Source organism: Denticeps clupeoides, chromosome 2 (assembly GCF_900700375.1).
Source record: "Denticeps clupeoides chromosome 2, fDenClu1.1, whole genome shotgun sequence".
In the NCBI taxonomy this organism is placed as follows: domain Eukaryota; kingdom Metazoa; phylum Chordata; class Actinopteri; order Clupeiformes; family Denticipitidae; genus Denticeps; species Denticeps clupeoides.
In genome coordinates this window covers 24,180,908-24,207,221 of record NC_041708.1, presented here as the reverse complement: position 1 = coordinate 24,207,221, position 26,314 = coordinate 24,180,908, and the positions used below count along the sequence as shown (strand labels likewise).

The 26,314-nt window shown below is 44.6% G+C and overlaps 1 protein-coding gene across 2 annotated transcripts; it reads right to left on the bottom strand.

The window, feature by feature from the left end:
- Positions 1-24,368, bottom strand: mkxa (mohawk homeobox a). Of its 2 annotated transcripts, none has more exons than XM_028969582.1 (7): positions 24,295-24,368; positions 23,656-23,893; positions 21,300-21,459; positions 18,180-18,333; positions 14,240-14,575; positions 3,616-3,649; positions 1-2,895 (listed from the first exon to the last, which is right to left on the bottom strand). In XM_028969582.1, the coding sequence occupies exons 2-7, from the start codon at positions 23,829-23,831 to the stop codon at positions 2,706-2,708; spliced, it is 1,050 nt and encodes a 349-aa protein (XP_028825415.1). In that variant the 5' UTR covers positions 23,832-23,893; positions 24,295-24,368; the 3' UTR covers positions 1-2,705. The 2 variants fall into 2 exon arrangements, with proteins under 2 accessions (XP_028825415.1, XP_028825416.1); XM_028969583.1 differs by having other exon boundaries at positions 24,266-24,351.
- Positions 24,369-26,314: the final 1,946 nt, after the last annotated feature.

Sequence of the window (26,314 nt, the reverse complement as noted above, 5' to 3'; positions counted from 1 at the left end):
AAGCTAAAGAAAAGGTTCCCCTTTATCTCTGTACCTGTCTCTGTAATGTATGAGGCTTATTCTGACACACACACACACACACACACACATTCATAAGAGCTTATTACACACCTCTGAAAAGAGGACCTGGGATCCGCAGATCTATATTAGAACAGAGAGGAAGCGCGACACTCTTTTCTTTCGTACAATCTTAAGGGACGCTTTTCCACGGCACCAACACAGCAGCTGGAACCAGAGATACTTCTGGCAACAGTTGCATTGCAGCTGGGAGGGGAAACGAGGGGAGTTCTTTATATAAAAAAATGCCACCTTATGATTTGTATATATGCATATGATGCATATGTGTAACCCACCAGCAACATATATTATATGTTTTCCCGTTGTATTTTCCGGACAGAACTAAATAAGCATTAAAACCTGGACCTTCCATTTTGCAATGTATCAATATTCTGTTATATACGGAAGTCCCACTAGATGGAGCTGTTAACACACTGAACAAGGCATTTAGGTTTTACATCGAATGCTTGTATATGTATACTGAGGCCTGGAAAACATCAATAATCGATGACATCTTGACTGAACACGAACCGTAACGGGAACCTTTGGTAGAAGAAAGAAAGAAAAAAAAAAAAAAAAAGTTCAGTACTTTTGTACACGCAGGCCAGACTTTTGAAAATATGTGCAGTGGAAAAGCTCCCCAAACTGGACCCAGAGCATAAACAAAACCGAAAAGTGACGGCACTTACATACCCGCCCCCACATCTGGCCTAAACTGCCTCGCATAGTGTTTAAGTGCAGCTCCCATTCACAACTGTGGCTTTTTGTTCCTGAGCCTTGGTCACACCGGCCCAGAGCAGCGATGTAAACGGTACGTAACAGTACATGAAAAGTACCTGCAAATGGACCAACAACAGTCACTTCAGATCTCATTAGCCTCTGTTCTGTTCTATTGTTGGTCGCAATAACCTTTACCGGCACAAACATTCCTTCTCTTCTGATAATACTATCAAATATAGAACTGCTTATGAAAAACAGTCCTGGAATAAACAGCAAATGAAGATAACCAAAAACATACACAGAAATAATACTGGTGTAGGAAAATTTAGTAAGAAAACAAAAAATAAAGAGAATCATCCCACATACGTCTTCTACAATCTGAATGTAATTAAGGTTAAACAGCTTAAACTGAATCAGACACGGAACTCGTCTCCTCTGATTCTCCTGATGATGAAGTGCTTCAACTCTGAGCGAAAACACGTGGAAATGCGGCACGGTTAGCAGAACATGCATCTGATAGCGCAGACTGAGACGTCCCTGTAGCTCTCGGGACGGAACAGATGCAAAACATCAGAACCTTGAAACGTGTGTATGTGTGTTGGTGTGATTCTGGGCCAGGTACGAGAACTCTACCGAACGTGAGTGTCGGCTCCACCCGTTTTATCGGCCCACGGTCGCTGTTGGTCGGTCGAAGTTCAGCTCTCCTCCGTCAGACAAAACAGTGTTTTCAGCCGCACCGGACATGCAGACAAAACAGAGGCTTGGGGGGAGAAAAAAAAAAAAAAAAAACACTGGCTCGGAAAAAGTCTGCAACGTGTGTGTCTGCAGTAGGTGTTGATGTGTGATTAAAAAAAATGAATAAACGAGTGCTGAAAGTCATTCGCGGGGCTTCTAGCGTGGTTTTGATCCACCTGCTCCCTTAAAGTGACAGGCCACTGTAGATCAGGCATTTCTATGCCGATGGAAGCGATGTTCCTATAAAGCAGATGTAAATCAAGCGATATGACCTTCAGTGCACAAATAACAGCGGTAGCGCATGGGGAGAGTTCGCTAATGTCGCATCAAGGATCTCTTCCAGGTTCACAGGAGAGAACAGACAGAAGGAAGACCATGGAGAGGAGGTGTGGCATTTCTTCTAGAACTTTAGTTATGTCATGGGGGGGCCTACTTGCTCATTCTGGACATCTTCTGTGCTCCCAATATGATCGTCCAATTGGCAGTCAGCAGATCTGTGACCACGCCCCCTACAACCAAGGCTTACACGCCGATCAATTTCTAGCATTTTAATTCAATAACTTTGACTGGTTCACAAGTGAATGTGACATTTGCGAACGTCCCCAATGCACTACAAGCTTATGTAGCACCTCCGAAACATCTAAACCCAACTCAACACCTATAGGATGGATACGTATTCGAGTTTTTAGTGTGTGTTCTGAGGACAGAGGCACTGCAGATTGTGAACTCATTTAGTCCAAAGGCACAGGCCAGGGGAAAGACTCCAAATAAAATCCATAGTCTCCCCATGTCAATGTCTTTCAGATCTCCATTTCCAACCAGAGGCACTTCAGACGGTGTGAATCAGTCTCTCTTTCGTCGGAAAGGCACTTTGGCAGGATACAAAGTACAAAATCTGGCGTACAAAATACAAATTTTTCAAAATAAGTTAACACAAAAAAAAGTGTTTTGTTTCAGAATACTGTAGGAATCAACACATGTTGAGGCATCGCGAGTAGACACAAACATTACAAAAATGATGTTTAACACTGATTCTTTTTTTTTTTTTACCCAGCAGTAAATAATTGTAAATTCTGTCCAAAAACCAGAGAGTTCTTCGTTCAGCTTTTTTGTAATTAATCAGCATTTTTTTTTAAAAGAAAGAAAACGACGAATAAAGAAAAGCATAGTGTGTGTGTGTTTGTTTGGGGGTGTTAGTACTTGTGCAGCATGGGCACTTTGACAGTCTTTATCTCCGCTATATGAGAGGAGCGCTGTATGATGCAGCTGGTCGTCCCTGACGATCCGTCCTTCGCCTGCGCCAGGTTCGTCAAGGCCATCGCCGCGTTGAGCTCCCTCCAGTACGTCTCCTCTTTGCCCCGGACTTTCTCCTTCTGCGGGACTCTGTGTGCACGCACACACACACACACTGTCCATTAGAGAATGCCATAACACACACTGCGGTATTAATTAATGCTGCACCATACAGCACGGAAATGCTTATTGCACAATCACTGCACAATGCACTTTATTGTAATCTCCACACTGTAACTCACTATTTCATAAAGTTTTTTCTTAACATTCATATTCTGCTACATACTGTGGTGACGGGGCTGTATCCACAGCCACCATCCACCCAATGCAAGCAGAAATATTTGCTTGCATTTTCGCCTGCTCACTTCTTTGATGTCGTTATTCCCCTTTTATTCTAATAATTTTTTTGTATTTTATATCTCTATGTATAACTATGCACAGCCTAAAAAAAAAAAAAAAGTTCAGGATGAATTTCACTGCGTGTTGTACAGCTATAACTTTGCATGTGACGAATAAAAATGTTGCGTTTTAAATCACGCCGCTGGCTACCGCATGCTGAAAGCCTGTTATTATTATGGCCATTACTCACGTTCGTCTGCACATTTATTGTGTGACAGTCATGATAAGCTGCCATTAAATATTGTTATGCGAGCTATGTAGCTTCTGTATTATGTAACCTCGGCTGGTCATGCAAATGCAACAAAGAATCTACCAACCCGCTGGAATTTGTAAGGGTGCGAGGGCGCCAGCATGAGACCTCAACTTTTACACACCTTAAAAAAAAATAATAATAAGGTATAAACTTCTCACCTGTCACATTTACTCGAGCCGTGATCCACAGCTTCTGAAAGCAACAAGGGAAAAAGAATGTCATGTTAATTTCTCAGCACTGGACCAGAGATGACAAATGAATGCAAAATATGGAGGATTTTGCTCAAAGCGAGTGTGTGTTTGCACAGTAGAACGGTTCTCATTCATCTAACCCAGGAAGAGAAACTGTCTGGAAAGTAACAAACTCTCCTTCCCACCCCGGCAGCTTCTGTGGAAAGGAGTTTAAGGAGAAAAGCGACACTGGGGACGACACTGGGCTGACGTTTAGGGAAGGAGAGGCAGCGTGAGGAGAGTTTCGACAGATGTGAGGGTGTCTCTGTGCTCCATTATCTGGCGAGTGTTTCTGATAATCCTCAAACTTCACAAATCCAAAATGCAAAACAAAATGACAGATGATGGGGGGAAAAAAGACGAAAATGGAAATACTTATTTTTAATAGGTACAGCAGTCAAAAATCCAGAGCATGAATATGACGTGTTGTTCCTGGATTAGAAAAACTCAGAATAACCTAATTTCAATATGTCGTTTATGATCAAGATATTATCACAATAAAGACGACTTTCTTAATACATTGCAGGACAGTTCTCAGTGAAATGATGGAACTGAAGATGAAACTCTCTCAAAGCACAAGACACCAGTTTATGAGCACCACAGGAACCCAACGGCAGGAGCAGCTCAGGTCCAGAATAACCTAGAACTTCATATACTGGACAAAAAGAACAAAAAGATCAGACCAGGAGACAATAATACACACACACACACACACACACACACACAGGCCAGAACCCAGGTATGTTGCTGTAATCAGCTGTAATTGTGTGTTGTGGTCTTATTGGGCTGATTGAGGTGGACCATCCTCTCTCCTCCTCTATTTCTGCTCTTTTCTCTCTCATATGGAAGCCAGCTGCTTTTGTTTAGGGTTCTTTCCACCCCAAACACACACACACACACACAATACCAATTTCAGTAATGGAAACAGCAGGAGAAGAGTATTCTACTCCAAAAACAGACAACTCTCCCGCTTTCAGCCACCACCAGATCCTGCCACCAGATCCACTCAGGTTCAGACTCCAGAAGAACATGGACTGCAGCCCCATTCAGACATTTCCCGTTCCACACCTCCCCAATGACGCCTGAAATCCACCGAGTTCCGTACGAGAGAGAGTGTGGAGGGAGACGGGGCGCGTGTCCCAGACACCGACGCCTCTCTTCACACCAACACAGTGCTGTTTCCGCACGCTTCCTCTTTCTATCATTGCTCTCCTTCTCCGTTTTCATCTGTTTTATCGCTTTTTTTCCTGACATGTGGTTCTGATTCCATTTTTTTAGTCTTTGTGTCCGTGTGCAGCGTGGACAGAAAAATATGAACTTTTTTAACCCAAACTCAGACACTTTCTTATGTGGTCTGATATCTGCTTTCATTTCCCATTCATCACTACAGCTGTGAAGATTCATCGATAGTAATAAAATATATTCCGAAAGAATAATGTATTTACAGAAGGTAAATTCACATTCATCAGGAAGTGTGTCATAATATTATTTTTCCTAATCTGATATACTTGTTTTTTTTTTAAACCATCAATCAGTACTCAGTATAAATGTAAATATTTTCCATTAATTGGGCATTTGTACATTGTACATGGGCATTGAATATAAGGTAATACTCTAATAATGTAATAATAACAATTATATTATTAATAACAACATTTTTATATCTATTGAACATAAAGTAATATTCTAAAAAGGTGAAAAAAAATTAGTTCTGCAAAAGCACTAATAATAAAAATATTTTTCTATCACCCTTCATCCTTTTCTGCTCTATATGTTGTTCGCAGTTGGGGTGAGTATTTTTTCTGCACTGATGGATGCAATGAAGCAGGACTGCAGATCTGAGATCTTCAGAATCTGTGGTTCTCCTCTGGCCCATTCGTGCGAGGCGAGAAAACCAGAGTGTTATGTTATCAGCAATGCCACGCCCTTCCGCGCCTTCATTCACGCGCTTTTACGCCGACCACTCGCCTCGGCCAAACCAAACGCAATTAAGTTTCTCCCTCTGCTTGTGCGCAGACAGAAAATCGAAATTGCCTCTGTTACACGTCAAAAACTCAGAGGATTTGTTCCACGGCTTCACAGACCATTTAAATCCTCAAATTCCTTGCAGAGTTTTCTTTTTCCTCCTCTGGACTCCAAATGTGGATTTTGCTCAGGCCGCCTGAGCGGGACTGGACCAACGGCTGATGCAGGACCACTGAGGTTCGTCTAATTAAAACCAGACTGAAAATCAGATGAAAACGAGACCGCAGTCATAACTGCAACTACTTCTAATTTTCTTTCTTTTCCTCTCTTGGCTTCAACACACCTGCAAATTCATATGAGGTCAGTGTTTAGAGTTGTGCCACATTATGGAAAGGTTGCTAATGACGACCACAACCATATACATCTCACACAAACAAAGGGCTTTCCTATCAAGATAGCTGAGACTGAGGTCAACAAACATATAAGGTTACGAGGGCACGAGGTTAAAGTTCACCTTTGGATCAGGAAAATTTGGGTCTTCCAAGGTGAAGAATCTAAGACTCATAAAAAATCTGATTCAACAACCATAATTTGCTTTCGTTTATTAAAAGGTCTCCATAGAATAGGAGTGAACAATTATATAATTATAATAATACAACAAAACCTATACAACATTCTATAACCTGTATGTAGATTTTCCACTTTCTATAAATCATGAAAGATAGGAACCCACCAGGAACCTACTAAGATCATCCTTAATTAGGAAAAACGTTCAAAATATTCCCTCTTTATACTGTAACGTACTGTGTAATGGGTTCTAGAAGAAAGATTAGTGAAATGAAAGTCCTGTGTGTGTAAGGAGAACCAGATTTCCATCAGTGCCCAGACTCCACTTCCTTTACAGGGGGGAACTAGGAACCATAAAAACCAGAGAACTGTGACTTTCCCCACTGTGTGCGGAAGGGGAGGGGCTTCACAGCTGTGACAGGTGAAGGCCCCGCCCACCGCTCAGGGGAAAGCAGGCCTGAAAGCTGGCTCGTGTGCAGCTGCGATTTTCCAAGCGTTGCTGCCTAAAACATCTCAGACAGAGATTCTCAAAAACAACGTCCGCGCCAAAGAAACTACAAAATGTTCAATAAATCACGACGGAGCGTGTTTCTGTGTTGTTCCTGGCCTTCTTCCTGTTGTGTTGTTCCCGGCTACCGAATGGCAGGCAGACTCCGAGACTCAGCTCTTATGTTCTTCTCCGGGAGGCTTCTTTTTTTTTTTTTTGACGACGTGATGAAATGTAAAGGAGGCGACGAACAGACGGATATTTAAAAAAAAAAAAAAATTAGAAGGTTCAACACCAGGACGCCAAGGAAGACTCGGATGCACCTGCGGCACATTCTAAGCTGTTGGACACACACACACACACACACACACACACACACACACACACACACACACACACACACACACACACACACACACACACACACACACACACCAAGTTAAAGATAAAAAAACACAAACATCTCTCCATCCTTTCTTCTAGATATTCCTCTCATCATTCAGAAGGAGATTATGGAAGGAAAGAAACCGCTGTTGATGACTTTAGAAAGGTAGGTCTGGGTTGAGAGGTGGTTGTAACATCATCAAAAGCATCATAGTGAAGAACATTGAAGGCACCAGGACAGATCAGTACCGTTCTGCTGAAATCCAGCATGAGTGATGAGCTTAGACAGACACTGGGCGGTGGAAGGGTCCTTAACAGTCTGCATCTCAAGGATTCTACATTATTACACTTGCCAAAGAAACGATCCGATGTCTGAGATCCTCTGGCTTCCACCAAGGACATTTATCAGAGGCTTCTTCAGTGTTGAAATGTGTATCCTGGGTTCCTCTCATTCAAGAGCTTCTGTTCTAAACTGTTCCTTTTTGTGTCACCAAAATACTAGGGTAGTCTTGGGCTACCAAGAAGAACCTGACCTGGAAGGACCCATCCTACCAAGGAAACTCTTTGACTTTTTTGACTCACCAACCATCTGTTATTCAGTCCACTGCCCCACTATGGGGACACAAATTCTCTTAACATGCATGGTTTTGGACTGTTGGAAGAAAATTGTAGCATCAGGACAAAACCTGTAGAACATGCAGACTCCATGAAAGTGAAGTGATTGTCAGTGTGATACACTGCAGCACAGCGATACAACAAAACGTGTCCTCTGCTTTTAACCATCACACTTGGTGAGCAGTGGGCAGCCATGACAGGCGCCCGGGGAGCAGTGTGTGGGGCGCTTCGCTCACTGGCACCTTGGCGGTTTGGGATTTGAACCACCAACCTACACACTACGAGTCTGCTTCCTTACAAACTGGACCACCCATGCAAAAGCAAAAAGAACCCAGGTCAGTGCTAACGTCTGCATCAGGTCAAACTGGTATCTGCTTCATTCAACAAATAATGAAGAAATCATCTCAGATCGTCTGTCACCACTTCCCACCAAGTTGCTGCTAACAGGGATTTCATCCCTTGAAACGACGGATGGTTCCAAATCTGAAACCAGGCAGACTCCCTTCTTTCTCTTTCATGTCCCCATTCGTTACCCAATATGCTCTGGGATGGTGTTTTTGTTAACAACCTGTGCTGGTTTATAATGCCACAGAGAGTCTGTGAATGAGTTTAAGGGGCTTTTGGCAGGATTGTGTGGCCAAATGGCTGCCAACCAACCGCGCCCAGAATCTCCCCCAGTCTCGCCAAGTATCTGTCCATTCGTCTCACATTCACAGTTTCTCTTCCTTTACTCTTCTTCATTTTGTCTTGTACCATATCTTTTTGTCATGATCCGGACCGGCAGAGGTTACTCCGGATCCGGAGTCCGGACCGGAGTTTCATGTTAGACCTGTGTAATGTTCCCTGATCGTGTTCACCTGCTGTCTATTTATATAATTGTATAAAACTATCCTGTTCTTGTCTGTTCGCCATCTGGTCATTGTGCATGTTAATGTTCCCTTGTCTCGTGAAGTTTGTATTAAACCCCTGTCCTGTGATCGTGCGAATGCGTCCTCCTTCACGCCATGTCCAGCCCACCCGTGACACTTTTATATTTGGGTGAAACTTGTTGTGAAGGTCCTAAAGCACCATGAGGTTCCTAGCAGGGCAGGTTGTTTGGGTAGCTGGCTTATTACAACTCCTGTAAATAAGATGTCACCCTGGTCAGGTGACCATGCCCTGCCACCATCAGAACAAGCATAACTCTGCTTCAGACATGTGGGAAACACGCCACTACCAAACCAATCAAGCTTTCGATGTGTAATCAAGTGCATGAGACATTTCTACTACGTGAAAGTGAAGTGATTGTCATTGTGAAACAATGCAATACGACAAAATGTGTCTTCTGCTTTTAACCCATCACCCTTGGTGAGCAGTGGCAGTCATGACAGGCGCCCGGGGAGCAGTGTGTGGGGATGTCAGTGGCACCTTGGGCCTTTGTGTGCCTTAAATTACTAGGTGACCATAACTTGTTTCCTTTAACAGACCTTGATGGAGCGGTGGGACAGTGGTGGCCTAGCGAATAAGGAAGCAGACCAGTAATCTGAAGCAAAGCACCATCCCCACACACTGCTCACCATGCGCCTGTCATGGCTGCCCACTGCTCACCAAGGCTGATGGTTAAAAGCAAAGGAGACATTTCTTTGTGTCACTGTGTGTTGCGCTGCAGTGTTTTGCAATCACTTCACCTTCATTTAGAGGTAGCAAACGACAATATTTTGGTGGAGAGTTTAGGGCTGTGCTATGTTGTATGGTTTGCAATCAGTTAAAAAAAGAAGTAGAGGCTGAACTGAACAGCAAAGCATCAAACAAGAGCTGAAACACACACACAAAACGTGTGTAATGCTGAAACATGCATACTAGACTGTACACAAATACACAGATTAAACAGTCAGACTCATGTAATGCAACCTCTAATGTGCGACTGTGCATCTGTGGCAAGTATGCTTGTAAAAATATACTCATATCTCAACCAAACAAGATAAAAAATCACAAGTGCACACAGCTTAACACAAAGTTCAAGAGGCAACCATGAAGCTTTGCACATTTACAGCTAAATTCTAGACCCACATAAATTCTAGACCCACATATTTAGAGACGATACTTATCTATAAAAATGACCTTCGTTGTCCAGACGTCCGTCCATCCAACTTGACATCTATAGGAGATTTTGGGGCAAAAGGGCACCTCTTTTTGTAGGTTTGACACTGCACCCAACTTTCACTCTTCCGCTATTTGGCTCAGTGAGGATTGACTTTATCACTGAATCTCTCTGTTTGCTTTCCAGCTCTTTGAGGATGGAGGAAACTGGCAGTCCCACATCACAGGGCATCAGTAAAGACACACATTTAAAAAAAGAGAGGTAGTAACCTCAAAGTCTTATAGGGAATCATCCCACTTCACGCTGGAAGATGTCGAAGTAATCACAGTGTTTGTCGACCATCTGCAGCTCGTCACGGGCGTGTTTAGGTTAGGGCAGGGGCAGGGTCTGGGTCCAAAAACAGCTTTTAAAGCAGTTGTGAAGGGGTGAGCATCGAGTGTCGACATAAATAAAATACAATACACTCACACACACACCCATGTACAGATAAACTGTGAATATGAATCTGAAGCAGCAGTGGACACTTGCTAAGTAGGACATGATTCTGCAGGAATGGGCGGGGTAACGACAATTTCAGAATGAAAGGCGAGGAAAGTCTGTCAAAAATCATTAATATTAATAGATATTCATAAATAATTCAATTCACAATAATCACAGTATTCAGTCTAATGTTGTTCAATAGTTGTCTAAATTATACAGCAAAGGGCGGGGCTACTAGGAAATGGGCGGAGTCAGACTGGGAGATCAGTGCCAAACAGCAGCTGTGGTTAAGCCAGGCTTTTCTTTTGCTTTTGTATGACAATTACCCACCCCGCCTCATGTCCTGTGTGTGGAATGCTCCGAGATCGAATGACGTGTGCTCACTGAAAATTAATCACAAAGAAAAGAAAAAAAGGAACAGATAAAAACCAAAAATCTCCATCACATCATGACACCATCTATTTCCACAAAGGCTTAAAGGTCTCCAGACGAATCACAGACGCAGACAGTTTTTCTGTTTATCCTGTTAAGTTGTGCCTCTTCAGCCTGCCATGGGATCACATGGCCCATCAGAGAGCGGGCTCGGTGATGCCTAATCATGTCTGAAACGTCTGCCTCATTTTCCGCTGGCTTTTAGGAGCCCTTATAAGACTCCACCGCCTTGCCAGGCAGCTACTGTGTTCCTTCAGCATATTTCTGACCTGCTTAATACCTAATGTTGCTCGGGTTTGGGGTGAGAAAAGGGGAAAAATAATAATGTTGCTTGTGTGCCCTGTAACTCCATATGTTTTTCTACGACTAAATGTCACACGTTCCAGAATGCCTCCTTTGGGAGTGTGTAAAAAAAAAAACAAATGGCAGCGCGCAACTCCACAGTAATTTAAAACTCCATTAACCGACTAAAGCACAAATCTCACACACTTTTCACTCTGGGCAAAATAGGAACGGGTCTTGACAAACTGCAGCCGTGACAGTGGAAACGGCCTGAACTGAAGTGACTACTTCCCTCCTCACCAAAGAGCCTCAATAATGCCAAATACGGGGCTAAAGATAGTAATCCTTCGCATACTTTCGACATTCCATCTCTAAGGACAGACACAAATAGAGCTCATCTGGCCATGTTATTAGAAACAGTCACCAGCAGACGTGTTTGGTCTGTGCAAAGACACCAGTTGTTGCAGGGCTGCATGTCCAGTACAAATACGACCAGTCCCGGTCAGAAGTGCTCCTTTGGTCTGTCCCTCACAGGCAGCAAAATTTTGCATTTCGTGCAAAATGACTATTTGGTGCATTAAAAATCCAAACAAATTATTACAGAAAGCATAGCTGATCTTACAGATTAGAACTGAAATGGTCACCCATACAGAACATTAACATTTCACAGGCTGGCCTGGAAAGGTAAATAAATTATATAATTCCGACTTATCCACATCATCAATTTAAGACATTTTCTACTTCTGTCTGTCACTCGGTCGATACCACGTCACAAGCCAAATTATGCATATTGTGTAGAATACTTCCGGCAACATGCTAAATTTGTGGATTAGAGTACGGCAACTATTCTTAATAGTTAGTTAAGGGAAATATTGCAATGTCTGCAGAAAGTACAGAAAGATTACAATCCCTTATGTGAGTGATGAGTAAAACGATTGTTTTAAAATGATGTATTAGAGTAAGGCCATTATTCATAACTGCATATTAAGGGAAGCATTAAGGAAACAGAATGGAACTCAGTAGTGACAAGGGGCCGCGATGAACATATCGGAAGTCTCAGTCGCCGGCACCTCGCTCTCCAGTCATGTCTCTCAGCACGCGTGAGGCGAACGAGGCGAACGAGCTCCCCGCAGAAACAGCCTGGGAAAACGGACCCGATCGCCCCCCGTTCGCTCCCGCTCCTCTGATATGTACACTGGAACAGGATCTGGTGGTGAGGAGGAAAAAAAAAAAAAAAAAAAAAAAAAAAAAAAAAGAAAAAATACGGAGGCTGAAATTCCTGCCATTTAATTTCCCATTAAAGACTCATTTGGCACGGGGGGGTCGCTGGCACGCGGCTCGGAACTCTCTCTGCTTCTTGTTTTCAGTGACGTTCCCATCAGGGTGTTTCATTTTCGTTTTATTTTATTTTCTCATCTCAAAAAAAAATAAAGTTTACTTTTCCACTGCATGCCTGGAGAAAGGTCCCGAAACACAGCATCGCTAGGAAACACACCAGGGACTGTCAGTGACAGGACCGTCCAGTTAAACCCTACTCTCCCAGGTGCCAGTTCCAGCCGACCGGAGTTGGAAGAGACTGGGTCTCAGGGAACCGCTAAAGCAGCGCAGAGCCCAGATCTGAAATTCCAGACCTGCAGCAATAATGAAGAAGAAGGGAGAAAAAAGAAACTACACATACGATCTTTTTCTCCACTAAAACATCTTGGAAAGCTGTGACCAGCCAGAGATGGAGGGACTGAGGGAGAAAGCAGAACGCAAGAGGAGGAAATGATGCAACCTGGCCTCTAGCAAGACCATGATGCGTTCAGAAGAATTTCAAATTCAGTCTAATCTCTTCATTATTATTCAATTTTCTTCACGATGGAGTTTTTATGATAGTCTGAGACGCAGACAGGTGTTTGTGCAAGAATCCCAGGAGCCCTGGCTTTGGAAAGCGTTCCGGGCGTCAGTTGTTGGGAGGACGGAGGATGAAACCGGAGCTGCCCGGCTGCAGGCGACTCCTTGAAGGACTCAGGCCAAGACTATACGTTTACCATGGAGATAAAATGGTTAGTCCTGATTGAAGCGGTCTCTGAAAATCTGGGAGAGAAGCGAGACCCTCTCGGCAGGTGAGACCCTCTGAGTTGTCTCACGAGCGCGTCCGGTCTATGAGAGTCAATGTGTGGAGCTCGCCAACGCGGTTGGGTTAGGTTAATGTGCCAGGTTAAGGTGCCAGGTTAAGGTGCCAGTGGCAGTTCATGATGTTGTTGTTAACCATTAATTTCTGCTCAGCCGTAATCAGCCTTCTTCTGTTTCTTAATAATAGTTCAGAGTGGAAAAAAAAACTATTAAGAAATATCAATCAACATACAATGAGTCTGTATAGTCTTTCATTGCATAAATTAGCTGTTATAACACGATTCTTGCACCAGTTCTGGTGAGTCTTCATAATTACATTTCTGTCTCATTTCAATAGAGAAATTTGGTAAGCTGTAGTACAAACAAGTATGAAAACGTAAAAAAAAAGAAAAAGAAATTTGGTTCCTGTATCTTAGTCACAAAGTGTGTCCAAACCTTTATGTGCATCAATTAAACAATATTTTTTTTATAAAACCTGATTTCTGAACAACATCTGTTTAGACAGACCGAATCCTGGACTTGCACGTCTGTGTAATTGTATGAATGTCTGTGGAAATTCTTCCGGGATCTGCCTCATTTAAGCAAACTCAACACACACACACAGTTTTCCCCAACTGAGAGTGCTACTGTTTAAAACTGTGGCATAAACACATGTTCATGTCCAAAAAAACTGCAGACATAAACTTACATGCACTCTCTCACACACACACACACACACACACACACACAGTAGGCACTGTGTTTTGTGTCTGTGAGCCCCATGTCGAGATCAAAGGCCTCCTATATACAGGCCTCATTTCTCCTGAGCTCCTTTCGGAACACGCGGGGGCCGCCGCATTGTGGTGCTTTCTAATCAAGTTGGTGAAAACCACTAAAGAAAAAGACTTTAAGACAAGTCCATTTCATGACAGGGGTTTGAGGGACAGTCTGGACGATCTACATTTGGATTTTTCTGGGTTATGAACTGTTCTTGTGAATGCACACACCTACACAAAGGAGAAGCAGAACGTGCAGTAGAACACAAAATGACCATCAAATACAGTCTTAACTGGAATATAGGATAAACCCCCTATTTCATTTTTTTAAACCGCAAAAGGAAGATGCTGTTAAATTATTGAAAAAAAAAAAAAAAGACAACTCACCAGCCCTGTACACGAAGTTGGCCTCCGCCTCGGAGGACGACGGTGACAGGAGGTCGTCATCATACTCGTTGGAGCTGAACGACCCGGAGTGGTTGCGCTTGCGAGCGTCCATCACCGCGTTGGCGACCATCACGTGACGCAGCGAGTCGTTCAGGTAGCGGTGCAGCAGGCTGCTCTTGTACTTGGGCGGAGACACGTAGTCCTCGGCCAATGACGGGTCGGCGGCGGCGTGCAGGCCCACGGCCATGGCTCCGCTTTCTTTCTTGATGACGCTCTGGTAGATGGGCTTGGTGTGGTCAGGGGTGCCCGTCTGTGCGTGTGGAGGGTTTTCGACATCTAACACACACACACACGCGCAAACACAGAGAGTAATGGCTTAACTATGTTAAAGAGCCACTCTATTGGCTGAATGGTCAGTCTGAAGTCATCGAGGCGACTGTTTCTCATCTGTAACGGATGATTCTTCCTCATTACACACACACACACACGCATGAACACACTCACAAAAAAAAAGTAAAAGAATTTCCACTGAGCTCAGCCAGCCATCCCTCCTGATGAAAAGGAGAACTTCAGGTAGCAGATCAGCAAAGACTTCTGGTGCTAATTCAGCGGAGCCCGAGTGCCGAGAGCCAAATGATGATTACAGTTCCCGCATGTCGCAGCGCGTCGTCACTTCCGCACCGGCCGAGCCGCGCCAGCTTGGGGCAGATATCTGAGGAGGGCTCCACCGGCTCGCCTCAATCACCTCCACCGGGCCGACCCGGGACACTCATGCCCACGGCGCTCTTGCGAAACGCAATTATTTCATCAGAGGATCGTTTGTTTCGGTCTACGCGTCTGATTCCTTTGTTATTGCATGATTGCATTTGGGATCCCTGTTGCTACAAGCTGATGCCAACAAAGCATTTTTCCCAAATTCGTATGAGACTTTTTTTCCCTTGGTGTTCATCCCAACCATGAACACTAATCTCATAAGGTCGGTACGGGTGAAATCAATACGGAGGCAATTCTGCGTACACCTGCTCACTGCTCACACTCAATAACCCCACGCCAGTGGACATTTGTCAATTTTACTGACCTGTTGCTAGACAACAGCTACATTATCATTGGATTCACAGTTAAATTGGTTTGTTTGGAAGATAACATTTGCTTGATATTAAAGATTTAATCACAATCATTACCATCTCATGAACCCATTTCACAGGTTCCTGCAATAAGATGGGAAGAAGTCTGGTTTCAGGAGAAATAACTGACTGTAAGGCACCCTGGTGTCACTCTAGACATCCCCGTAGTTTGATATTATGGGCCAATACCCATTCTGCTTTACTATAAACGCAGTAAATCATCAGTGTTGCCAGACGCACTATAATTGACGTATTTGTACCATAATTTTCCCCTTTGTGTGATCAATAGTTCCAAAATTCCCATAATGTATGATAATTTTACCCCTTCATTTTGTGGATATGGTTTCATTAGCATGACCAAGTTGGGCTGGGCAGACATACTTGGCTTATTAATGTGGAGTCACATTCTGTCTCACGTGTCTTTACAGCCAAACAATGCACGATGTAACACACAGGTTCAGTGCAGGGACATCCTGCCCAGAGGTGGAACGTTTTTACAAACGTTCTGTAGGTAAAACTTGCACTATACACTACAATAAGTCTATGATAATATGTGTTATTGAAACAGATTTTCCGAGCAACGTCAGAATGGAATGTGTGTGTGTGTACGATAATATTTCTAAAAAAACGAAAATTTGGTAAAAGTTGGTAAAAACATTTAGGATCTGGCAACACTGTACGTTATAATCAGTAGGGTTTAGAATACTGAGCAGGAAGCTACTCTGACTATTCGGTTAGGGTTGCAAACTTTCTCAGCCCCAAATGAGGGACATTCCTTGCAGGTGTCAATGTTCAAGCTCCTCCCATTTTAAAAACAGCATTAATTGGCTAGTTGGTTTCTCTTCTCTGAGATTCAGAAAAACAGCCAAGTAGTTTGTTCTTCTTTTACCCATTTATGTAAATCCTGAGAATTACTATACTGGTACACTGTAAGCTAAATTGCCATTGAGCTAAATACGTAAGGTTTAGCGAAGGTTTATTTTAAGCCTCTCTAGATGAAAGTTTTACTTTTTCACTTAAACAATGTTGGATACACACACATACACACAAGCACACACACATCTATTCAAACACAAAGAATTGGGTCGTACCCATGTAAGCACAGATCAGAGTTAAGGGTGAGCAACGAAGTGTTTCCATGGCAACCTATCTCAAAAAGCCAATATGTGTGTCTGTGTGATCGAGTGTGTGTGTGGTGCCTTGTCTGAAAGTTGAGTCATGGCAACTGGACTTTCTTTCTTTAACGTAGAGACGTTTCATTCTACATCCACAGAACTTTGTCAATCTGAGGGAAGTTGGCTTGTGAAACCAACCTGGAGGATAAATTTGTGGTGACAAACCAACTTCCCTCAGATTGACTGTGTTCTGTGGATGCAGAATGAAACGTCTCTACGTTAAAGAAAGAAAGTCCAGTTGCCATGACTCAACTTTCAGACAAATTCACCGGGATGACTGAGAATCTTCACAGACATGGGTGTGTGCCTTGTTACGTACCCAGTGGCATAAAACAATGTGTGTGTGTGTGTGTGGCGTATACGCAACAGATGTAACATGCACCATGCATACTTTTCACGTACTGAGGAATGATCAACATGCCTGCAAGATTTATTTACTGGCTTGCAGCATGCGGTTTTCTATTTCCTCATTGCTTTAGTTAGCACACTTTATGCCTTTCTGTGTTCTGTGACGGGCAGCGTGGACGTGAAATTGTGCGAGTGTATGTGTGACCGTGTGTAAGAGGTGGCGGGCGACACCCTTTCATTTGCAGCGCGGTGGTGCGGCGGCGGCAGCAGAAGAGCGAAGGGTCAGAGTCCTGGCGCCCCGCCCGCGTGTTTTAATCACAGCGTGCGTCGGCCCGACTGTGTGTCCGGGTGTGTGCCGGTCTGTTAATCACAGAGAGCGCGTTCGTCTGGAAGCCCACGCGTCTGTCCTCCACATTTACGCACGGAACGCTACGTCTCATTTAACAGCACCCAACCGCGATTTTGCCGCGACGTCCCGAAGCAGCGGTGAGCGCCGAGGAATGTGCGTTTCGCCTTCACGTTCCCTAATCGGTGTGTTTATGGAGAAAAGGTGTCCCGTGACTCACGGCCGAGGAACGAGTGCCACTGTCTCCATGCCGGACTGCAGTTTACAGAGTCGGGTTCGCATGATTTATTTTGGACATTACCTGCTCGATGTCGATTCATCACTTTTTTTCCCCAAAAATGCCTTGAGCGCTTTTGCTCCACGCCAGTCGCCAACCAACAGCGCCGTCCCCTGACCCCTCAATTCCGGTTCACTAGGACCCTCAACTACGAATACAAACGGTCTCCAGCCGTGACGGTATAATCACTTTCAATTCGTTCATTTGTTCTATTGCTGTTAATCATTCACAAAAAATGTCTTGTTTGTGAAAGTTGGTGACTTGGTTAGCCTGTGGCAAGTGAACCACGTCCCCACTCGAGTCCTAGTCAACTCGACCACAATGATTTAAAGTGCAGTGGAGGAACGTGTCAATTTTCATAAAAAAAAAAAAAAAAAAATCAGCGATGAAACACCTGGATTAAAAATCTAATATTGCATATTTTAACTCGATTTTCTGTTTGTTTTTTTTTGTACATTTGGAACGTGTTAGTGATTTAACATTTAATTTCATATTCATTCGTGTTCATGCACCGCAGACATTTGTAGGTCCAAACGCAGCTTCACGAGCCACACACGTGCGCGTGCACCAGTGATCATGCATCAGGCGGCATGTTAGCCCTTGCGAATCTGCATTCGTGCGCGTGGAGAGGGCCGTGTCGGTACGTGTTGTACGGGTGAGTGCTGTGTACCTTCTGAGCAGGAATCGTCGCTGCTGATGCTGAGCCTCTCCGCGTTGCCCTGTACGTATTTGTTGTAGAGTTTAATCCGCAGGGCCCAGCTCAGGTCTGGCTGTCGGACCGTGTTCTTCAGCCTCCTCCGGGCATTCGCAAACCAGTTGGAGACCTGAGAGAGAGAGAGAGAGAGAGAGAGAGAGAGAGGAGGATAGAAAGTGGGATGAATGAAAATGAATATTGTGATTGTTTTGTTTCAAAACGGCCCCCGAGTCCAAAAGAAAACAGCGAAGAGCATTATTCTTCTGGCCTGCCCCACCCTTCTTCGCTCTCCTCTCCCCTCCCTCCTGCTGGGGATATTAGAGGGTGTATGGTTACAGTCTGTGGTTACTGTGTCTGACGTGAGACATCCCAGAGACCCAAGACAACACTTACACACACGCACACACAGGGCTCCATTCATCTAGACCTGAAAAGCCATTCAGGAGCGTTTAAGACGCGCATACGCTCCTTCAACGCAACATTTCATTATCGTGTTTCCGTCCTAACGGACGTTCCTCGGCGCTTATTCTGGCCCCTTTCACCCCCAATCCGACTGGACGACCCCTCATCCCCCAAGTTCTGCCTGTCTTTAGGCCGTGAAATGACACTTGACCCAGCCATCTCCGGTTTCACCAGGAACAGAGACCATTAGATGTTATATTAGAATAACTTTTCATGCTCAATAGACTTCAAGCAGCTTATGAAAGCTCGGGGCCGGCCGTATGCTAGAGTACTTATGCTGGAGCTGTGATTGGGGATCTGCGGATGCCGTTTCTTCCCCTGCAAAAAAAACCACCAGTCCTTCCACGTCTGTCTTTACAAAGCCAAGGAGACGACGCGCACGCCCCTGAGCGCCGAAAATGGCCAAATGTCTCTTTCAGGCACAGAAGCCTGCCGTTCACCAGGTCGTCCGCGTGTGCAGTTTGGGGTCGTAGACCTCATCATCCTGGATCTGTCCAGCCTCAGCTGGTAAAGTATAGAGAAGATTTCGTTGGATTCGTTTGCGAAGGCCCTTACTCCTTCCCTATGTGCCTTAGTGCCCTTCTGTTCCTATGGCAACCGTTCCACGTCCGTTAATCAACGCGATGAGCCGCTGATTAAGTGATCAGATCAACCACATCTCACCAAACAAGGAAAGGTTTCAGAAGAGGGTCTGAACTTGTTTGGCATTTAATGACAACTTTGAATTCAAATGTGTTCAGCAGTTCACTGAAGAATATAGAGTAGATGTTATGTTTTAATACAGAAGTAAATTATAAATAAAATGAATTCTTTCCTGAGCTGTCTGTGCCCAATCCAGGACTAGTTAATACACCTTCAGCCTCGCCATATTCAAAAGGTCTTCTGGGTTTTCGGGATGTGAACATAGGCAAGAACCGACTGGCTAGGAAGATGCATACGTTTCCAAGCCACAATACCTGGGCGAGTGTGTATGTGTGTGTGTGTGTGTGTGTGTGTGTGTGTCATCATCGCCTCATTGCTATGGAGTGTATCCTCACTGGCAGAATATGAAGACCAGGCTGTGCAACACAGGGTCACTCGCCGAACTCCAGCCCTTCTGCACTGCTCAACATCACTAAGAACCGAGAAACCACAACTACCGATGCATTCCCCTCCCGAAATAAAACAGCCATTTTCAGACATTTTTCACATGACTGTTGGGCCCGCCCTCCTATAATCTTTGAAGAAGAACAATAAAGCATTAGGGATGCTTCAGACAAATGTAACTCATTTTGCTTTTTGGAGACTAAATTAACCCACAGGCACACAAACAATGTAAGTACAATGTAATCATTAAGAATTTTGAGTTTCATTAAAATCACAGTGGATTCACTGATTCCAGCAGTTTTTCTTAATAACCAGCCCCTTTTCAAGCAACAATATTCAAATGTCAACGTACCTTAATATGTATCTGATATGCCTTGTTTGACAAGAAATTGTTTAAGCCTATAGACTATAAAATTAGAAAAAAAATGCAGAAATTCTATTTCTAACACCAACCCAAATTAAGTCAGTATTCAAAAAATGCCTTTTATTCTTAGTGGAAACCAGCAAAATGTCAGACTTTTCACTATAAATATCCATATAATGTGAAATCATAGGCATGTTTGCAGACCACACCCAGGGAGCAGTTTGACTGTTTGACTGAGAGTTGCCACCTCTCCGACTGTCCCAGTACATGAAAACGATGCATTTCATCAATAGTAATATATCAATCCAGAGGAATGATGGATTTTTAAATGTTCTACCTCTCACATTCTCAGGGCCGATTCCTGAGCCTGAAGGGCAAACGTCACATGTGCTGCACTGCTTGTACAGTTGTTTTTGGCGGCCTCTCTCCATCATAGTTTTGTCTTTGCATCAAGCTGTCACTTTCATACTAATTTAAGTCTAGTCATATTCAGTCAACTCAAAATCTTAGCATTTTCGTTTTATTTTAGACTGATTTATCCATGACTATTTTAGTCTAGTTTTAGTCAATTGTATTTTCTACCTAGTAGAATAGACAAAAAATGTTCTTTTAGTCAAACCCACTTCACAATTAAAAACAGGTTATCTTATTAATATACTGTTGCGCATCAACAACATTGAAGAGACATTTAATTATTTATGTATTTCGTAAACCATATTTAGTCTTGTTTTTATTCATCAACAATATTACATGATATATATATTTTTATAGTTATTGTCACATGACCAGCATTAATGTTGCGTCTTGTCTCCGCCATGCCAAAAAGGTTCATCGGCGAAGATATTTAGTCATAAATGTCGCTAACGAAAACAACACCAGAGGCTTGTACTGCTGCTTTATGACTAGGGTCTAATTCATGCTGTGAAGGCACTTTTTTTTTTACGACTCGTTCCATAGGGCAGCTTCTTCACACAAAAAGTGCGAAAGTCTCCTGGTGTGTTCTTCCCGCTTCATATACCATGCCTGTCTATGACTTATGATTTGCGTTGCCAGCATGAAAAAACACTTTCGCACGTAGAGCGGCCGCTGGACTTTTTCCCCTGTTTCTGATTGGCTTATTGGCTAGTGTGGTCCAGAGTGAAAAGCTGAGACCCTGAATGCTGTCATCCACGCACTCTGTTTACCTGGACCAGGGTCATCTGGGAACCCAGGGCTAGGAGGATTTTCTCCGTTTTGGTGGGGTACGGATTGTCCCTGTGTTTGTAGAGCCACTGCTTCAGAGGCCTGGCCATGTCCTGGAGCGCCTGCCGCTTGTGTCGCACCTTCCCTCCGTTCTGCCGGGACCTGTGGGCAGGGAATCGAACTTTACTACAGATTTGTGCTTCACATATAACCGTTATTCATTAATATACAAAAAGAAAAATCCCAGTGCTGCCCGAAGATGGATAATTATTTTATTTTACTCCCTTCAAGACACAGGCCTTCAAGACTCAGACAGAATATTAAAATTCCATAGAGACAAATCTTCATGAATTACTAGTCTTCATGAATTATTCCACACATTGACCAGCATCTCGTACCGTCCAAACCGCTTCAGCTCAGGGAACTGAAGAAAGGGCATCCGGCCCTGTTTTAGAAGCGTAAAACTGGCAAGTGGCGAAAGGGAGACCTGAAGTAATGAAGCTCCTTCACAGAGGCGTTTTACAGATCGCCTGTTTTCTTTGCTGAACATTTTTTTCCCTTCTTCTTCTATGGTGCAATTAGACCAACAGTATCCTTCTGATCACACCCACACTGTGAGGACTTTTCTCTCTCTCTCTCTCTTTCTTTCAAACGCAGAGGCGTGGCACCACGTGGATCTTGGGTGTAAATGTGGGCCATTTGCAATCGGCCTCCACTGACCTCGTTTGACACCGGGGAGCCGGCTAGATTCGGGCCTGTAGATGTCAGTATGGAGCTGCAACGTTGCAACGAAGTTGCCAAGGTGGCTTATTATGAGCCATTATTTGAAAAATAAAGTCAGTCCTGAAAATGTGCAGTCTTTTTCGGTACCCATTTTTTACCCATCAGCTAATAATAAAAATAATAATTATTATTATTTAATTTTATTAACCATTATTATTATTTAATTACCCTTCTGTAATAATTATATAAGTATTACCGCTGGGAAATAAATGATTAATTCTAATAAAAATACACACTGCACATTAAATTGTACACTAATTTATATGATATCAGAGTTCAATTATTTCCAGATGTTTAAACAGACCTAATCGGCTCATATTTTTGGGTTTGTTTTCACAGAGCTGTCACAAGATCTGGCAACACCACATCACCCACTTTATCTTCCCTGGAAAACCTTCCTGCACATGTAACACCCCGGCCCACCCACCCCACCAGACCTCAAGTCCATCCGAAGCTCACGTTCGCCCAAATATTTTCCTTGCAACGCAGACACGTACGGGTGGGCCTGCAGGACATCCCTGCCCCTGTTCCGAGTCGGGGGGCGACGCGCACCTCCGTGTTTGCGTTAATTTTCCTTGTTAGCCCCGATCCCGCCGCAGCCGGGTCCGCTCTGTTATCCCTCTGTCTCGCCTTACCACTCACTGTCTTACCCCGCCGCTCCTACCCCAGCCAAATCGTGCACAGGCGCACCCGGTGCGCGGGATGTTTGCACAAGTTGGCTTTCACAGGGGCATCACTTTTGAAGCCTTTCCAAGATTTCATCACCTATTTTTTCTCCGTGTTTCACCTTAAAAATGTCTTTAAAAAAAATAAATAAAAAATTCTGCCAGTTTTTTGTTGTATAAAGAGAAAATGGTCTCTTTTTTAAGAGACCTACGGCTGCACGATCTTCATTACCTGAACATGCGTGCTGTTGCCACCGAATTAATTCACTGTCAAAATTCACAGAGGTCGCGTAACAATTGCATTACTGCTTCGCGATACAACATCCCAAGATCTTGCAGCGACTGAATTCGGGGGTGCATTGGAAAGACGCGCCTGGTACCTACATATCATCCCTGTGAAATGAATGCATGGACGGCAGCATAATGACCCTGATATTGATTATGACCAGGTTCGCGTGGACAGACTAACACCTCGCTGTCACTGGTCTGGAGCAGGGATACCACCCCACTCTCACTCTACAGCTAGAGGAATTTCTTTTTTTAAGGGGAAACAGATCCGGAGAGCGTTTTCAGGCGGTCGATCAATTAACCCCCACGAACGATTTGACACCGGAGCGGAGTGACGACCAGCAGCAGCGCGTTTTCGTTTTATCTCTGAAAAACAATTCGTCAACTGATCCCACATGTGAGACCCTCACTTCTGGCCATATCTACACAAACCATTCGGGCTACCGAATAAGCAAAAACACAAACCTCAACGCAAAGGTTGCATGTGCACACGAAGTCCACGTCACACGTTCGTATCCCCAATAATAATAATGATCAATAAAACGTCAAATAAAAACGACATTGGTGACATTAGATTGGACACCTTTCGGCCGGTGTAGAGGCTGTTTAATAAAGGTCGTACCCGGAGCGCCGGTGCCTGTTGGCCGAGTTGTCCTTGATGCTCGGGCTGCTGGACAGCAGGTCCCCGCCTTGTCCGTCGATGACCTCCAAGTAGTTCCTGCTGCCCCTCTCCACCTCGTTGGCTTTGTCCTCGAACAGGACCTGGCTGCTGAGCTTGTTGAACACGATGGCGTTCATCTTTGGCCGGAGTCTGGGGTCTGGACTGGAGTCCCGACAGAGAAGGTCCTGCTGTGTCCCGCCTGGGGGACCAGAGCGTGGCGAGATGTTTAGATCTGCCGGTCTCTTAAAAACCCCGAGCATCGCCGTGTCTAAAAGCAGATATTGAGGCTCCACGTTTTTTAATTGATGCTAAATCATTTTACTGGTGGCGCTCGGCAGAAAGAAGAAGAGAGAAAAAAAAAAAAAAAGAAAAAGTCGAATTTGGGACCGACCGGGTTATTAAACCGCGTAAAAGAAGAAGAAAGAAAGACGCGCGTAACGCGTAACGTGGCGCGTCTCCATAATCCACGAGGTCTGTCCGCGTCACGACCGTTTTAATGTTTTCGGTGCATTATTATTATTATTATTATTATCATCGTTATTATTATTATTAGACCGACGGTTCGTGATACCAGCGCGGTAAAGGCGAGGCTCTCCCCACCTGCTCAGCGTCTCCGCCGCGCGTCTCCGTTCGCCAGAGCCCCGCCGCCGACGCGCATCTTCCCCCCACAGCCGAGCGCGAAGCGCGGCCGCCGCGTCCGCCCGCCGCTTTTATCCGGCGGCCGCCCCGCAACCTGAATAGCGCGACGCGCTCATGTTTCCCGGGCGGCGAACACGGCGCTGACGCGCTATGCGGCTTCCTCCCGGGCGGCGGCGGCAGGTGTCCCCCCCCCCTCCGCAGAGGCCCGGATGAACATATTATACTTTAATAAAGTTTCACAATTTAAAACACGGCTGTGCACCTGAAACCGCACGCATCGCATGACGCAACTTCCGGGTCCAACCACGCCTTTTGAAAAACAAATGGCGGGAAAACTAACGATTTTTTTTTTTAAGTGAAGTGAAAGTGAACTGATTGTCATTGTGAAACGCAAGGAAATGTGTCCTCTGCTTTTAACCATCACCATTAGTGAGCAGTGGGCAGCCATGACAGGCGCCCAGAGAGCAGCGTGTGGGGACGGTGCTTTGCTCAGTGGCACCTTGGCGGATCAGGATTCGAACGCATGTTGGTTTTGTTCCTGTCAAGAGACACTGCAAGTCAGCTTGAGTTCCTTTTATGGTTCCTTTCGACCATCATACCTGGTTTTGTGTCTATAATAACCCTTCATCCAAGATGTCCTTCTCCTGCGTTTGAGTCCCCTTCGCACCCTCAGTCGTGAAAAAGCGAAAGGATGGTGCTTTGCTCAGTGGCACCTCGGCCAGTCAGGATTCGAACCTTCTGATTATGGGGCCGCTTCCTTACTGAAATGACAACAAGACATGACGAAGAAAGAAGCATTCGCACGACGTCACAAAACAGGGGTTTAAACCGTGATGGACAGGACAGGGGAGACATCCAGTAACATGTAACAATGACCCAACAGTGAACAGACACAAACAGGGTAGCTTTATACGATCAGATACAGGCGAACACGATTAGGAAACATTACACAGGGCGAACGTGAAACTCCGGACCGGATCCCAGACCCGGAGTAACCACATCCGGACCGGTTCATGACACTTACCCTAGGCCACCACTGCCACCATAGCAATCCGAAGAGAATGCAGTAGACAAAGCGTGAAAAAAAAAAACACCATGTGAAGCCCCGGCGTTTGTCAGGAGTTTTTTTTTTTAAGAATCTTGAGAACAGAAGTGGTTCTTGTGGTTGTGATGTCACGACTTAATAAAATAGAATATTCTTTCTTTTTATCCAGGAAGCGGTTATGAGCCCTGCAGGGCATTTTCTTCACTTGGCCTTTGTAAACCTGTCAGCACGCCACCCCAGAGGCCGGTGGATAGAGGCATGAAATTAAGTTCTATTCCAGACTGCACGCACCTATAAAGCGGTCTTGATCCTAATTAATGATGCGATGATGCCGGGATGTGGCGTGCTGGGAGGCGTCGCATCGCCGGTTGCATTGATTAGGAGCCGCTCCCGTACCCTCTCATTTCCCCAAATTACACGACTCGCCGTGCGCTGACTCACGCGCCCCGAGGCCTCGAGCCGCCCGTTATCACCACCGGCGAAGGGACCGATTTCCAGCCATGCGGCCAAGCGTGATGGGCCTGTCACGCCCTGTGTAATTAAGGTTCTCTTTGTTTTTATTTGGGTGTATTTTTGCCTTTTTAACGAAGGAACGATCCTCGGCAGTGAAACGAGTCGGCCGTGTTCTCCAGCACTGGATTGATGTCCCCTACTAAACAACTACACAGACCCTAACCAGGGCCTGCTGAAGGGTATGGAAGGGTGGTCATTAGCCTAGTGGGATGTAGTAGCCTAGTGGGTAACACACTCGCCTATGAAGCAGAAGACCCAGGTTCAAATCCCACAAAGAAATCTATTCTTCACACAATGTGTAATACTGGAACACAAAACAGCGTATACTGCATTGTCACCTTACGCTTTACTATATGCAACTTACTTACTTACTTTATTGCTGCTGCACCACTTTGTCTTCTATGTCTTCTGTGTATCATGTCT

Coding starts and splice junctions, on each gene's coding strand:
- mkxa (XM_028969582.1), bottom strand. CDS start 23,831: ATGAACGCCATCGTGTTCAACAAGCTCAGCAGCCAGGTCCTGTTCGAG. Junction 21,460..23,655: donor AACAGGCACCGGCGCTCCGG/GTACGACCTTTA, acceptor CCCTGCCCACAG/GTCCCGGCAGAACGGAGGGA. Junction 2,896..3,615: donor GGCTCGAGTAAATGTGACAG/GTGAGAAGTTTA, acceptor GCGTGCACACAG/AGTCCCGCAGAAGGAGAAAG.